Source organism: Hyposmocoma kahamanoa, unplaced genomic scaffold (assembly GCF_003589595.1).
Source record: "Hyposmocoma kahamanoa isolate Upper Pololo Valley unplaced genomic scaffold, ASM358959v1 78, whole genome shotgun sequence".
NCBI classification, from domain to species: Eukaryota; Metazoa; Arthropoda; class Insecta; order Lepidoptera; family Cosmopterigidae; genus Hyposmocoma; species Hyposmocoma kahamanoa.
The window spans coordinates 13,113,711-13,128,677 of NW_020653945.1; the positions used below are offsets into that span (position 1 = coordinate 13,113,711).

A 14,967-nucleotide genomic window follows, 5' to 3' on the forward strand; every position below is an offset into this window, starting at 1 on the left:
CAAGAGGTCCAGAGCGAATTAATAATGTTGATAATTAAAAAAAACCGGTAATTCTAAAAATAATTGTTTTAGTTTTATTTAAGAGAGCGTTCACTTAATTTTTATAAATAATCTTTGTAATTCGTGAAATTAGCACGTAAAATGTTTTGCTATGCATAACATAAGTATAAAATTCATGTATACCTTGTCAAATAAATCAAAACTAGGCTTTTACTAGACTAGAGTTCGTGTCCTACTTTTGAACTACACACTACATTAGCAAATAACTGTCTCTGAAGCTAGTAAAATTATTGAAATTGGCGTTAAAAAAGTACTCATGCAAACGTCACAGAATATACAGAAATTGCTTCTTCAATTTTTTAGATCACTGTATTGTTTTATGTCTATGTATTTCATATATTTTTCTTTATTTATTTAGGCAAATTAAATAATTATAATCATGTGCGTACTTAATAGTGATTAAATGAAAGGTGAGTGACCAGAACACTTATAAAAAAATACGTTTAAAGTTGTCTCTTTATTTAGTTGTTATTTATGACGTGATTTACTTGGGTTTAGATAAATCTGTATCTCCCGACACCATGGGGATCATGTACGAAAAACGGCCACTAAAGAGGCCCCGGCTGGGGCCTCCAGACGTATATCCGCAAGAACCGCGTCAAAAAGAGGACGAGCTTACGTCCACGAACGTAAAACATGGCTTCTCGACGACACCACAGTCCAGTGACGAGTTTGGTACGGCCAGGAATTTCAACTACTCCTCGTCCAAGGTAACAACTTGATAGCCTTTTTGTTTTCTCATGATCCAAGTTTCATAATTGAGATGATACTTTCTAAGGAAGGCAATAGGCACACATAAAAAATTGCTAATAATACAAGTGTGTTTATAAAAATCTTCATCAAAATGAGCTACTGAACTAATGTATACACTTTAAGATTTACTTTTAGTTTTATTAAATTATATTTATCTATGTTTACAGATTGGCCAATTTTTCTCTGGCATTCTGTCAAAGAAAGAGGAGCTGAACACACTTCCAGATTGTGGTCGGAAAAGACAGCAAGTGAATCCTAAAGATAACTTCTGGCCCGCCACAGCTCGCACCAAAGCTCAGATTGAAGCTTGGTTCAAAGACTTAGCTGGTAAGAAATTAAAAAAAGTATGTTTTCATTCTCTCACTCCTGTTTATCAATTTATTTATTGTAAATATATTTAAACAGTGTTAGAGTTAAGAATTAATGCACTGTGAAAACTAAGCTAATTTTGAGAATAGTCATTTCACAGAGTATCAAGCATACACATTAATTAACGCTTTATTCACATTGGTTCCTATGGAGGAAGTACTTTTTATTCCCTGAGTTTCTTCTGCAAAAATAAGTGATTCTATTGAGCAATTCTTTTTAATAAACTTTTAATTGGTACCATGTAAACTATTTCTAATCCCAAAAGCCTGTTTAGTTTAAATGTCTTTGTGATTTAAAAAGTATATTAAAATTTCACCTTTATTTCAAATCAAACATTTTTCTCCATGACAGGTAGTAAGCCCCTTTCTCAACTGGCTAAGAAGGCTCCAAATTTCAATAAAAAAGAAGAAATCTTCATCACATTGACGGAGTACCAAGTGGCGATGCCTAGGGCTGCATGGTTCATTAAACTGAGCTCTGCTTATACAGTTGCAGTGTCTGAGGCTAAGATAAAAAAGAGACAGCTTCCAGATCCCACTACAGGTGAGGTATTCTTGTACTTATTTAAGAAACAAAAATAGTGCTTTTGTGGACAGCTGAAGCTATTGATTGTGTTTGATTCAGTGACATGTGTTCTGGCACTGGTAATAGAAATTCAGAAGACCGAAGTTCTGGAATGTAACTTTATACACATTGAGGATATAAACACTATGGTGCATATAGGAAGTTAAACTATTTTTCACATCTAAATTACTCTTTTTTTTTTCAAACACCAATATTTCGAGGCCCTTTACAGGTCCCAAAAATTTTGATCTGAAAAAATAGTTTCATTTCCTATGTGTAACAATCGCGAGAACCTCGACACTATGGTGCATATTTGAATCTTTAACTTACTAGATACAGTTATACATATTTCCACCAAAATTATTTAGTACTCTTTGTTATAATATATTTCCCAATGCATTCAGTTTGTATCTATAATCAACTTTGGTATCTGTAAATTAATCATATAACAAAAATACTTCAAAAATTTGAACCAATGCAATAGTCACTGCAAACCAGTTTTTGTAACAGTACTGACCTAAGATGTTACTCTCAATTTACGAAAGTTCTTAAAAGCTAATGATAATTAAGCAAGTACCTATGAAACAGGTACAGGTATTTGGTACCTAAATATATTTTGTTTTAAAAATCAAACAAAGTTAAGTCTTAAAACTGTTGCCACTTTGGTGCAAATGCCCTTGTAATATTTAAAACTTACAAAATAATAAAACATTGTAATAAAATGTTAGCGGTATATTTAAATTAAACAATTATTTTGTTTCCTGACCACTGTACCAATACTTTCTTTTAGAATGGACTACTACATTAATAAAGTTCCTAAAGGACCAAATACCAAAATTAGCAGAACATTACCAAAGTGCTATTCCTGGGAATGAGAAAACTCCTCCATCACAGTCAGGTATGCTTCCTATTAAATTTGCTAATAAAGTTTGTTTTGTGTTATTCTTTCAAATCCTTAATTATTGTCTAAATTATGTAGTCACTATTAAAAAATATTCTTGTGCTGTTAAAATTATAAGGTCAAGGTACTCCAAGCCACAGTTCATCTGGAAATCCACCTGGAAGCTCTACTCCTAACTCAACTATTCCAAACTCTATGCATTCTCCTGGAAATACTAGTAGTAAGTAAACTTATTTCACTTTAAAAATAGCAATAAACCTACATATAGAAGCAAACTCTCTCTCTCTCTCTCTCTCTCTCTCTCTCTCTCTCTCTCTCTCCCCCCCCCCCCACTCTTTGTTTACTCATATTTCATTTTAATAAATATAAGAAGAAATATAGATAAAACTTTTTGTGTATGTAACGTAAAGCCCACTGATAATGTTGAAATTTCTAGCACTGGGCTCAACCACACCAGGTTCCGAAAGTATAGACTGGCGGCAAGCACTCAGATTGTGGAACTACTGCACACGTCTCGCCAAGTACTTGCTTGATGAGGGCTTGTTGGACAGACATGACTTCCTCACGTGGATAATTGAGCTTCTGGACAAGAGGGCACCTGATGATGGACTTTTGAGGTAAGTTTAAAATGAAAGTTCACTCGTCATTTTTCGAATGTTTTGTGTTGTATCCCTGAAAAAAAAACAAAAAACATGCCCATGTCAAGAATTTATAACTTCATACAAGCACCCACCCCGCGTCGGGTACCAATGTTATAAACTGCGTCCTGTTCACCCAGGCTGTTCCTGCCGCTGGCTTTACAACACATGTGCGAGTTTGTCTGTTGCGAGGGCCTATCTCGTCGATTGGCGACCACCTGTGCTAAGAAAGCCGCGGCGATATGCTCGGTCCTTTCCGAGACCACGCTACGAACGTTGAATCAACCGGCTGTGTTCTCCAAACAGGCTGATAGAACTGGTAAGATTTCTTTCAAATATCAGCGAGGTAAAAAAGGAAGAATGTCAGGGGAAGAGAGGAGGGAAAGAAAGAAACGAAGAGAGGTGTAGATAATAGTAGTATGTTGCACGACATTAAAAAATAATTGATAAAAAGAAATAACGACAAAAGTTAACGTACCCATGAAAAACAGTAAAAAAAACAAAATTATTTTTGTTTGTAGACACAAACGGTGTGCCCTTGTCTCCAGCCCCCAACGAAACACCGAACGGCGATGTGAAACTCAACATATCTCAAATAAAGCGTTCCGCCACGCCCGCCGACCAGAATCAAGGAACCCTTAACGCCAACTCTCTTGGTACACCTAATCCTAATCATTCCCTAGGTACCCCTAACCCTACCCATTCCTTAGGCACCCCTAACCCTACCCAACCTATGGAAGTGCAAGTAAAAGAAGAAAACGAATCTCCACCTAGAGACAATAAACCTACAATTACTTCAGTCATAACAGCATCTTTAAACCCCGTGCAAGTTGGTTTTGGAGAAATATTGAACTGCGCGTATCATAGAGATGTTATAATACAATTGGCCACTATATTGCAAGTAAGTCTTTGTTCTGGTCAATCTTCTAAACTTACAAGTAAAAACACACACACCCTTCTGTTATGCATACTCATCAAAGTTTTACATCTATAAAAATTTGTAATTCAATCACACACACAATAGTGTCATTCAATTACGCTACAAGAAAATAGAAAATACAAGTGCTCTTTGGAAAAGTTAGTTAGTTTTCTGAATGAGTACCACTGCCAATCAGACTATTAAAAACTCTCAGTCTTAATTTTTAACATAATGATTATTTGCTGATTTATGTGATAATTGTGCGTCATGCATGAGTTTGTTTATAGTTCTTTGGTCTGAGTCAGCAATGAAAAGCGCAAGCATAATTAAACTCAAATGTTGTAATCAGATAATCTGTATCGAATGCCCAACGGCGATGGTATGGTCGGGCTGCGGATCGCACCTGCAAGGTTCACCGCTGGACCTATTACCGCTGCCACCGTCAGCACTTCCCATGCCACACATGGACTCTTCTCTCACAGAGGAACATCGGCGAATGGTCAGTATAGACTCCATCCATTACTTTTGGTAATAGCTTATAATACAAACATCGACAATTAGCTCCCTCACTTAGTCTTGTGCCTCGTAAGTAATTTTTTTCTTTCAGAATCTCCAAATATACACTGGTCTACTAGTTATTTACTTTTGGTAGTATATACTTCGTCAATCACTTTTAATATTGTTGTACACAGGTGTATGAATCTGAGCAAGAAATTGCAGCAAGAAGCAAAAAAGCTGAAAGCAAATGGTGCACTGACAAATGGCAAACCAGCTCGCAAGGTAAGTACATTGTAAACTGAACAAAATGATGCAGAATTTTCATAGGTTGCTCACAAGTGATATTACAAAAAAACTTACCTTTAAAACCAAAAACAAAGAACTACCTGCCTCGTTCCAAAGCTTAGTTGGTAGAGCGAGAGTCACGGTTTGGCGAGTTCGCTGGTTCGAGTTCGGCCTGATCGAAGGAGTTTTTCTTTGTGTTCGTTAATAAGTGTATCAATATTGGCAACAAATTAGTGGAGTATTTTCACAAAAAATATATTTTGAATATCATGATAGTAAAAACATCACGATATCCAATAAAATAAATATTAAAGTCTCGTTTATTAAGTTTAAAAATGTTGCCCTTTTTTCATCAGCTCGCGTTCTAGCGGTATTAGAAGCCCTAGACAGACATTGCTTCGACCGTGTGGACCAAAATAATAACTTGGACACCCTCTACAAAGAAGTGTTCGCCAACTGCACGCCGCCTTCCAAAGACGCTGTTGATACCAAAGACCAAGTAAGTGAAAACCTGTTACAAGTTTTAGGTAAGAAAAGTGTTGACCTTAATTCGATATCTTAATCTAACATCAGTCCTATTTAAAACCATATAATTAATTGAAAATAAAAATGTATTGTGTGTTGAATAATTTTACAACTCATAGTACAGGGAATTCCCTAGTTTGAAACCGGGTAATTAATTGGTCTGGTTATCTGGCACATTTTAAAACAATAAAAGCTACATTTGCGCCAGTAAAATGCAAACTTGGGTAGTCAACTAACAAGTCGCCGATCATGTGGAGATTTTCATGATAAATTGAATAAGTAATAAATAATCTCAGCACAGAGTACTAAAAAAACCGACCTCAAAAGTACGTGGAATTACGTCAATTTGCTAAGTTTCATTGAAATATCCCCTAGTTCGCCACTATACAGCACTTGATACTGCAGATAATAAAAATAGGTTCTCACTACTACACTACTCAAAGTATATCGAGGGAAAAACGCCTTGAATTGATGAAATAGCAAAATCAACTAAATAATTGCTAAAAGTAATTGCTCCTAAATTAAAGTTAGGCGCTATTTATAAAAATGAATCTTCATGCGTGAACAGCCACCTTTTGAGGTGGATGATTTCCTTCAAAATGAAATGGGACCACTATGGAAGTACCCCCTTTCCAACAAAAAAAGAATCATGAAAATCGGTTCACAAATACCATTGCAAAACAACATCCGAAGTGCGTCCGAGTTCTCTAAATTTGTATAGTCGGTTTCGGAACAAATTCGAATCGGGTGCAATGGGCAATCGCGCTAAATATATACGCATTTTAATGGAGAAATTCCAGTGCTATTAATTTTATTTTACTTTTCTATAATTTATGAAAAACCTCCAGATAACTAGTAACGTTTTAGTAAACAGAACTCCCTTGTATTCAGTTAAACATACATACGAATGTTTTGCCTCATGGATTTTATTTTTACGCAGGAATGGCCGTGCTCCTATGCAGTAGTGAAAGTGCTATGCGAATGGGCGGTATGCGGTGCACGGTGGGGCGAGCACCGCGCAATGGCGGCCGCCGCGCTGCTCGACAAACGACAGCATCAGCTGTTACATCAGCACCATGACCATCACGCTACGGGTAGGTGATAAATTCTGTTTGAAAATTGTTTTCACAAAAAACGATTTAATGATTCCTAAGACAGGTTCCTTGTATCTTCTTTGGATTCGGATTTCCCCATACTGTCTCAGTTTAAAAACACACTGTGTATTCCCTGTATCTATCTGATTAGAGTTAGATATGTATACTTCCTTTATCTATCTGCTCCTAGGTATACAGTTAGTACTGGACAATGTAACTTTTTATTAAAAAGATATGACATTTTAGCATCATTGTGACTTGTCACTAATTCAATAATCCTTATTTTTTTATATTGTTTGTACAAGTACAATGATCCATTTTATCATACTTCGATAACGTTAGTAATTTTTATACTTGACAGGTTCAGATGACAAGGAATCAGTAAGCTCCGGTCAGGGTCTTTACAACGGTCCGCCTATCTTTCAAAACCTCCTTCTTAGATTCTTAGACAACGATGCTCCAGTATTAGGTAATATTACCATGCGTGAAACAAACATTAAATGCTGTCCTGGACTAAACTTATCAAGGTTCTTAAAAATAGTCTCTTTTTCAGACGAAAGTCCAAGCCCTCCACCGGGCAATAGACAACAGTTCGCGAATTTAGTGCATTTATTCGGAGAATTAATTCGACGAGACGTGTTTTCACATGATGCCTACATGTGCACGCTTATCTCTAGGGGTGAGTTGCTCCATTCTGTTATTAATTTTATAAACCGGAAACGATTATCGCTTGTTTTGTAGTTACTTTTGAAGAGGGTAAGGTGGACGCAGAGAAATCCATTATGCGACATTGAAACATTTGCGTTTTGAGAAAAAAATATACCATCTCACAGTAAAATAATTTCGTAGTTATCTGACGTATTTATTACGGAACACGGTCACATCGTAATAACATCGGAACATCTCTAATAACAATTGAATGAAACTGATTTTTACTGAACGTAGTAAAAAGTGAAAATTTTGCGGAACTTCTGTTTTTTTATCGGCCGAAGTGTAGTCAATCATATTTCGGGTCTCATAGTTTAGTACCGGTATCTTCTGTTTTCATTTTTAAGAAAACAAGTTGAATTCGTACTTTTAACGTCAAATAACCGATTTTCCGTGTGGTCGAAATACGTCAAAACGTCATTTCAGGTCTCACTTCACCTTTAACTTAAATGAGAGAGTCAAATTTTTTAAGATTACAGGCGCCAATTTCATAATAGACACGATTTGCAATTCTTAATAGACTTAAAACCAATTCTTGAATTACTCGAAACAACAACAGAGCATAACAATTTAATTATTAGAAATGCAAAATAATAATATAACTGGCGTCAGTTACAAATTAAATTTATCTCCAAATGTTCTTACAATTTGTTTGCTCCAGGCGATTTAATTTCTCCTACGGAGCCGGCATCGTCTGGCACAGCAAACTGCCACACAGTGGCGCCTCCTGCGAATAGTTCTGGAACTAATCATAATATGGACGATGACATCTTTGCCGGCATTGACCTGAAGCCTAAAATGGAGGTTTGTTAAACTAGCTGAAACTAACTAGAACCTAGAAAAACTTTTTTATACCTAAAGTTAGAGCACAAACTTTGAACATATAGGTCACATTTGTAAATGACGACTTTTCAGGTTTAAACATTCTACGAACGAAATTGGTCTATAACTTATTTATGCTTAAATGGTTAAAAAGTTTAAAGTATAATATACTCACGCATCACATACGCATAATTTCTTTCATATATTTCGTTTTATTTTCATGTACGTGGTTTTATTATACCAAAGGTATGAGGTGTTCATAGTAAATAGATGATGAGTCGCGATGTTAATGTTTACACCCGCTTTCTGGCAGGTTTACGTAAATAATAACTGTACTTCGTTTCAATCCATTTTAAACAAAAAGTAAACAAACAAGTCACTGACCTGACCATAGATGGTTTAGTGATAGAGATGAAAGAGACTCAATCTTTTAAGGCGTTTTATAACGACTCGACTCTGTTTTACAGAACTCGACTCTAAAATTAAGACTGGGGATTCGAGATTTGTTAACTAAAAAAAATTATGTCGTTATACTTAAGGTCGTATTCCAAAACTCTACTCAATACTCAAGTCAGGACTTGAGTATTGCAGTGAGCACCGACAATCATACTCAAGTTCTTGCCATTAGTGTCGTATTTCCAGTGCTTGAAATCATACTCAAGTCTGCTCAAATCCTGACTTGAGCGTTGAGTAGAGTTCTAGAATACGAAAAGACTCAAAAGACCTTAAACGACTTAAATTACTTGAAAGACTTGAACGACTCGAGTTGTTTGCAAAAGACTTATACCTATTTTATGTCTTATTAAACCCGAAGTTTATAAATAAAAATGACGTAATTAGTATGTAGTAAATAATCCGTTTATTTACTTATAATAAAAATCGTAAAATAAATACCTTGTGGGTAGAAATAAAATCACGCCATACGGCTCATGACTCGCGACTCCCGAGACTATGAGGCGCCAGTCCTTTTAGTCGTTTTAGTCCTATAAGTCTTTTAAGCTTCCTAGGGTTAAAAGACTTCGACTCGAATTAGTCTTCAGTTTTAGTCTTATGACTCAAGACTCTCAAATCTTGAGTCATAAGACTAAAACTGAAGACTTTTAACCCTCAGGTTAAAAGACTAGACTAGTCGTGAGGCGTTGAAAATTAGTCGAGGTTTTTTAAAAGGCCTTAAAAGACTGAGTCTCTTTCATCACTATTTAGTGATGGCCAATTGTAATGCAAACTAAAATTCGATTAATTAATTGAATGAATCGATTTATTTAATTGAGTCATACTAGCTGTTATCCTTACATGAATAGTAAAAATACATAACCTATAAAAGCATATATTAAAATTTTCTGAAATCTTAATTTTAAATCCTCCTTCAAATATTTACACTTAGATACTCGTTCGATTGCGATTGAAATTTTCGATTTACCAATCGATTACAAAGACTTTAATTGAATAAACGTAATGTTTTTTTCCGTCCTGCACTATGCAATCGTAGACAAGTCATAGAAGTAAAGTTGAAAAATAACTTCACTTTTGAACTACCATTTTTGAAATACGATTTGACGATACTATTCAAATGAATATTGTTGGAAAAAGTAATGATATACGTGAAAGTGTTACTTATTCGATTTATTGAGTGATTGCTTTAGAATTTTAACCAAACAGGTTTGTTTACTTTTTGTATTGTAACAGACTGTAGCTATTTCATTCTTTTAACTTGGTTTATATTGTATAGATAATTTTTCTTTTTATAAACTTATAAATGTTAACAGGAAAACGTTCGAATGGATCTAGATGACTCGAAAATAGACGATGATTTAGATAAATTATTGCAACATATCAAAGAAGATCAGCAAAATTCTATGGATGCACCCGACAGTCCTAAGGATCCTGGAGAACCTTCCCATAGGTGAGTGTATAGGTTGTGTTTAAAATCGATGCTAAGACTTCTATGAGTTCTCAGTGGAGTCGTATCCTACGCAACAACCTATGAACTACATACCTGAATATAGCGGTGTCTTAGAAATTTCTATGTTTTTGGAAACATTTGTACTTTCAATGTTGGACTTTGGCAAAGACTTCAACGTTTGAAGGTTTTGATCGCGCTAAAGCTGTTTATAACTTTTCCTTAAAAATAAATAACCAAATCATACACGTTCTCTCGAGCGTGAAAGAATTTAATTTATCCTCACACCGAAATGAAAGCAAAAACTTAGATCGAAAATCTACAGTTTTTTACATTTTCGAAAGATTCAAGTTGCTAATGAGTCAAACTCTAATTCTCCGCGAATGTTTACTTAAAATAGTGAAACAAAATATAAATAATGACAGTAGCAACATATAGTCATCAAAAGTTTGATGTGGTAGAGCTAGTGGCCAACAACACGCACAATCTGCATACGAATCATGAACCCAGCAGCCCTGTGGAGCATCTGGAGATTGCTACTAAATTTTTGAATAACATTTTGCGTTTCTTAATAATAATTAAAAAATCAATTTAAATTACCCAAGAAAAAAATTATGCTCCGATTCGATTAGAAAGCTGAAACTTGTACTACAACATTTAGTAATTTTGATTTATATAAAAACTAAATAATATCGACGAGTAAATAAAAAAACGTTAACATATCGATGCATAAAAATAAACTATTTCGAATTCTAACATTTTCGCGATTGTTACACATTGGAAATTAAGCTATTTTTTCCGATCTGAATCGTGTTTGTGTTTTTTCACAACTTACGTTTCGGGCCCTTTACAAGGACCATGACCATGAGACAATTTAGATCCGAAAAAATAGTTTCATTTCCAGAAAACTCTATTTCGTTGCAGCGTAAATTCGCCAATGATGGGACCAAGTGGGATGAGCATACCCGGTATGCAATCCATGGGAATGGGACCAATGTCTGTGCCAGGCAAGTGTTTGAACTTTCTTTTTAAAGTCGCTTGAACAAGTCATATTGCTCTAGCTCCTTACTGACTTTATTTGGCAGTCAAAAAAGCTGCAACTCTCGTGCCCTTTTTTATTTAGGTCGTTTTGGAATATTAGATGACTTTGTTCAGGTATGCGTACAACAAGCGCAGGCCCGTCGAGTGTCTGCCCAACACCGGCGTCAGTGTCGCGGCATTACCACTACACGATGCACTTCCCTTTGCCGCCCGCCGAGCCGGACCACACACCGCACGACGCCAACCAACGGCACATACTGCTGTACGGCGTCGGACGACAACGGGATGAGGCTAAGCATGTCGTTAAAAAAATGACCAAAGGTACATTTGAACACTCCATTTAGAATTGCCACTGAAATATAGTAAATATATCTCTCCCGTACCCGTACCGTGATGACTCTTGCTCTATTTACATTGCGAATGGATATATTGTAAGCGCCAATTTCATTTCACTGCGCGAGAATTCTCACAATCGCGTCTCGAGTTTAGTAAGTGTTCAGTCTAGATCTGTTTCATGCCGAACATACACGAGAATTCTCCGGAATACCATTCCACCACAATGTATTGACATGAGCCTTATGCAAATGGAGCTTTTGCTCACGAGACTTCGGTTCGCCGTTCCCAGATCGTCACCCGCGTCCAGGACGACACTATGAACAGAAAAAGATACTTTCCAAAATGTTATCTTGAAGTTTACTTATTGTGTGCCGTTGGTTTCAGAAATCTGTAAGTTATTCTCTAAGAAATTCTCTATCGATGTCGCTGAAGGTGGAAAGATTAAGAAACATTCCAGAAGCGAATTTAACTTTGAAGCTGTTACTCAAAAGTTTCAGGTAATTTTTTTACTTTTTTTGCACACAAACTGTACGCGGTCAAATAGACTTCCGTAATTATTCACTAAACGATTATTATTAATTACTGGTATCTTACCGCAGTACGATCTTTTGTGACTCTTCTCCTTATATTCAGTACGTGGATCTCGACGCTTAATATTCATAACAGCAATAAGAAAACAAAAATTATTGAACTTCATATCGAGTTCTTAGGTTTTCGAGATTGTTACACATAGTAAATGAAAGTATTTTTCCGGATTTAAATCGCGTATATTTGTTTTTTCATACAAACCGACGTTTCGGACCCTTTACAGGTCCCATGGTCACGGTTGACTGTGGTGGTACAGTCATCAACCAGTTATGTCTAATATTAATGCAAACCATCCTATTTTTTCACTACAGTTACAAAAGTTATTAATTAAATACCTTATTTTTAATTTTACAAAGAAACATTCCAATTTACGCTACATTACGTTTTACAAATTATTTTATTGAATGAATATTTATTAAGTTCAATTTATTATTAATTAATAAATAATTCTAAATTCTAATAAGTTGAAGATTCCACGCCAATGCCGCAGGCCTCGTGTGAAACCACCAACAGTCGAGCGAAGACCTGCCATCTTACCTTACGTGAGAGGTGTTACAGACAAGATCGGAAAAGTCCTCAGGCCAGGCAGGAGTATCAAGACCTATTTCAAGCCCCTGAGGAAGATTTCTCAGTTTCTGAGACTCGTGAATTGTAACATCCCCTTACAGGATGCAGGAGTTTACAAGCTTGACTGTGAGTGTGGTCTCTCTTATATTGGACAAACAAAGCGAAGTATTTGTACCCGCGTCAAAGAACATATAGCTGATGTCAAACACCGTCGCGTAAACAAGTCTGCAGTCAGCGAGCATGTTATGGATAAACCTACACATTCAATGGAGTTTGACAAACCCCAGGTCCTTGCAAAAGAAGTCCGTTATCTAACCAGTATACTGTACAGTATATTAAAAAACATCCTAATTTCAACAGGGAAGTTGATTTCTCTGTACCACCAGTTTGGGATCCAGTATTTCCTCTAATGAAAAATCCCAAACAGACATAGGACTGTAGTACTAATTAATATGTTTTAGTTTATTCTAATTTCTGTTAATTAATAATAAATTGAACTTAATAAAAATTCATTCAATAAAATAATTTGTAAAACTTAATGTAGCGTAAATTGGAATATTTTCTTTGTAAAATTAAAAATAAGATATTTAATTAATAACTGTAGTGAAAAAATATGGTGGTTTGCATCAATATTAGACATAACTGATTGAAGACCGTACCACCTCAGTCAACGTCACCCCCGAAACGTCGGTTTGTATGAAAAAACAAATATACGCGATTTAAATCCGGAAAAATAGTTTCATTTCCTATTGAATTTCAGTTTAGCATTTCACATATTATGTCAGCAAAAAGTAGGTAATAGTCGATGTGTGGGTATAGTAATAGATAACAATCTAATATAAAGTAAGTCTTAATAGTCTACGACCGGGTCATACCGATGCTAAGTGTAAACTCAGCCGATGCAAATATGGTAAAACTTTAACATAACATTTTACACCATAATCATACTGAACATATTATTTCTGAATCTCTGAATGAATGACGGACCGTGGTAAGGAACCTGTAATCGAAATTAAATAGAGTTGGACCTCATACAGGAGAATTTTTAGTTACCATTCAAGTTTTTTCTACGTATTGAGTTCCATTTTTGAAAAAAAAAGATAGAACTTTCAATGAAATAATTTTTCTTTGCCCATTGACTTACAAATAAATCTTTACCCAAAGATTTAACTCTCCAGAATGGTTACCCTAATATCGATTACCTTGTTAGTGATTACCTTGTATAATCTTGTTTTGTTGGTTAAATAAAAGCTGCTTATTTTCAGTCAATGTCAATGTATGAACAAGGGGCAGTTTCATGGGCTGTAGGCGGCGCGGTATGCGAAGCCCTAGCAGCGTTCTCAAGTGGTGCCACATCATACCTTCCGCAGCCCGAGCATGTCGCGTTCGCTCTCGACTTGTGTGAAATCGCGCTTAATGTTCATGGACTTATTGACACTTGCATACAGGTAAGAAGAATAATTCATGCGCCCTCGCATTGTTGAATTTAGGTAATATAGTTTGTGCACACACAATCTCTCAATTGGAATGCGGTAGTAAAGTATTGTTTAATCAAACATAAAATTAGCGAAAGTGGTTACGAATCTTACGTAGATGACTCTCTTTACACAATTTAGACCATGTTTAGATGGTTTAAGCGTGAAACACACGGCGAGTGCCGTTCGGGCGCGTGTCGAGACGGGCGCAGGTCGGGTCTCGCGCCCGCGTGTGGTGTGTGGTCGTCCATATAAACACACGGAGCTCCACCCGACACGCGCCCGACCGGTACCCAATCTCGATGTGTTTCACGCTTTAATGATAGCTCTTTACTACATAGTTCAATATTATGGTACTAGGTGTCTTATAATATTTCTGTAATATGGGAATTAGTTTAAGAAAATTTAGTGACTGCAATCTTTTGAGCATGGTGAAAACAAAAATTAACAATAAAGAACATCACGTACAAAATTTAATTTGAGCACTAACTGTGCGTGTTTCTCATTTCTAACTAATGTGTTTTCGAAATCATTTCTGAATCATACCAAGAAATTATTTTACTCCTGCAATTGTGTACATGTATGATGTTCACACCAACTCTTGTTATATTCATAACGTATTTGTTCTAGATACTAAAAGAGCTATCAGAAGTGGAAGGAGCGTTAATATCACGCGGTGCGCCGAGCAGTGGTCTAGCAGCCCCACGGGCGTACACTTCGGCTCTTGCCCTTTATACGGTCGGCGCTTTGCGGAGATACCACTCGTGTTTGTTGTGTAAGATACAGGTTTAATATTTTTATGTTGCAATTTAATTTTACGATAACCATGATTTGTTTCATTATTAATCAGTATCTCTCTATATACAAGTTACTATAGTCTGTCTTTTTTGAAGCCGAAGTAAAATTACATTTTGTCGCTTTGGC

At 35.9% G+C, this 14,967-nt stretch overlaps 1 protein-coding gene across 7 annotated transcripts in view; it reads left to right on the plus strand.

The window, feature by feature from the left end:
• The first annotated feature begins 574 nt into the window (after nt 1-574).
• Nucleotides 575-14,967, plus strand: part of LOC113232871 (mediator of RNA polymerase II transcription subunit 12-like) — a 40,925-nt gene continuing 26,532 nt past the window's right edge. For 4 of the 7 annotated variants that reach the window (XM_026467736.1, XM_026467737.1, XM_026467739.1 and 1 more), the window contains exons 1-21: nt 575-770; nt 981-1,140; nt 1,534-1,725; nt 2,537-2,644; nt 2,766-2,867; nt 3,084-3,264; nt 3,426-3,604; nt 3,807-4,186; nt 4,554-4,703; nt 4,897-4,984; nt 5,344-5,486; nt 6,453-6,606; nt 6,968-7,075; nt 7,148-7,285; nt 7,976-8,118; nt 9,903-10,039; nt 10,961-11,043; nt 11,192-11,398; nt 11,798-11,910; nt 13,834-14,016; nt 14,674-14,818. In XM_026467736.1, coding sequence (XP_026323521.1) covers nt 582-770; nt 981-1,140; nt 1,534-1,725; nt 2,537-2,644; nt 2,766-2,867; nt 3,084-3,264; nt 3,426-3,604; nt 3,807-4,186; nt 4,554-4,703; nt 4,897-4,984; nt 5,344-5,486; nt 6,453-6,606; nt 6,968-7,075; nt 7,148-7,285; nt 7,976-8,118; nt 9,903-10,039; nt 10,961-11,043; nt 11,192-11,398; nt 11,798-11,910; nt 13,834-14,016; nt 14,674-14,818 — 3,283 coding nt within the window. In that variant the 5' untranslated portion in view covers nt 575-581. Of the gene's footprint in view, nt 771-980; nt 1,141-1,533; nt 1,726-2,536; nt 2,645-2,765; nt 2,868-3,083; nt 3,265-3,425; nt 3,605-3,806; nt 4,187-4,553; nt 4,704-4,896; nt 4,985-5,343; nt 5,487-6,452; nt 6,607-6,967; nt 7,076-7,147; nt 7,286-7,975; nt 8,119-9,902; nt 10,040-10,960; nt 11,044-11,191; nt 11,399-11,797; nt 11,911-13,833; nt 14,017-14,673; nt 14,819-14,967 lie in introns of those variants that run through there. The other 3 variants (XM_026467738.1, XM_026467740.1, XM_026467742.1) reach the window with 3 other exon arrangements.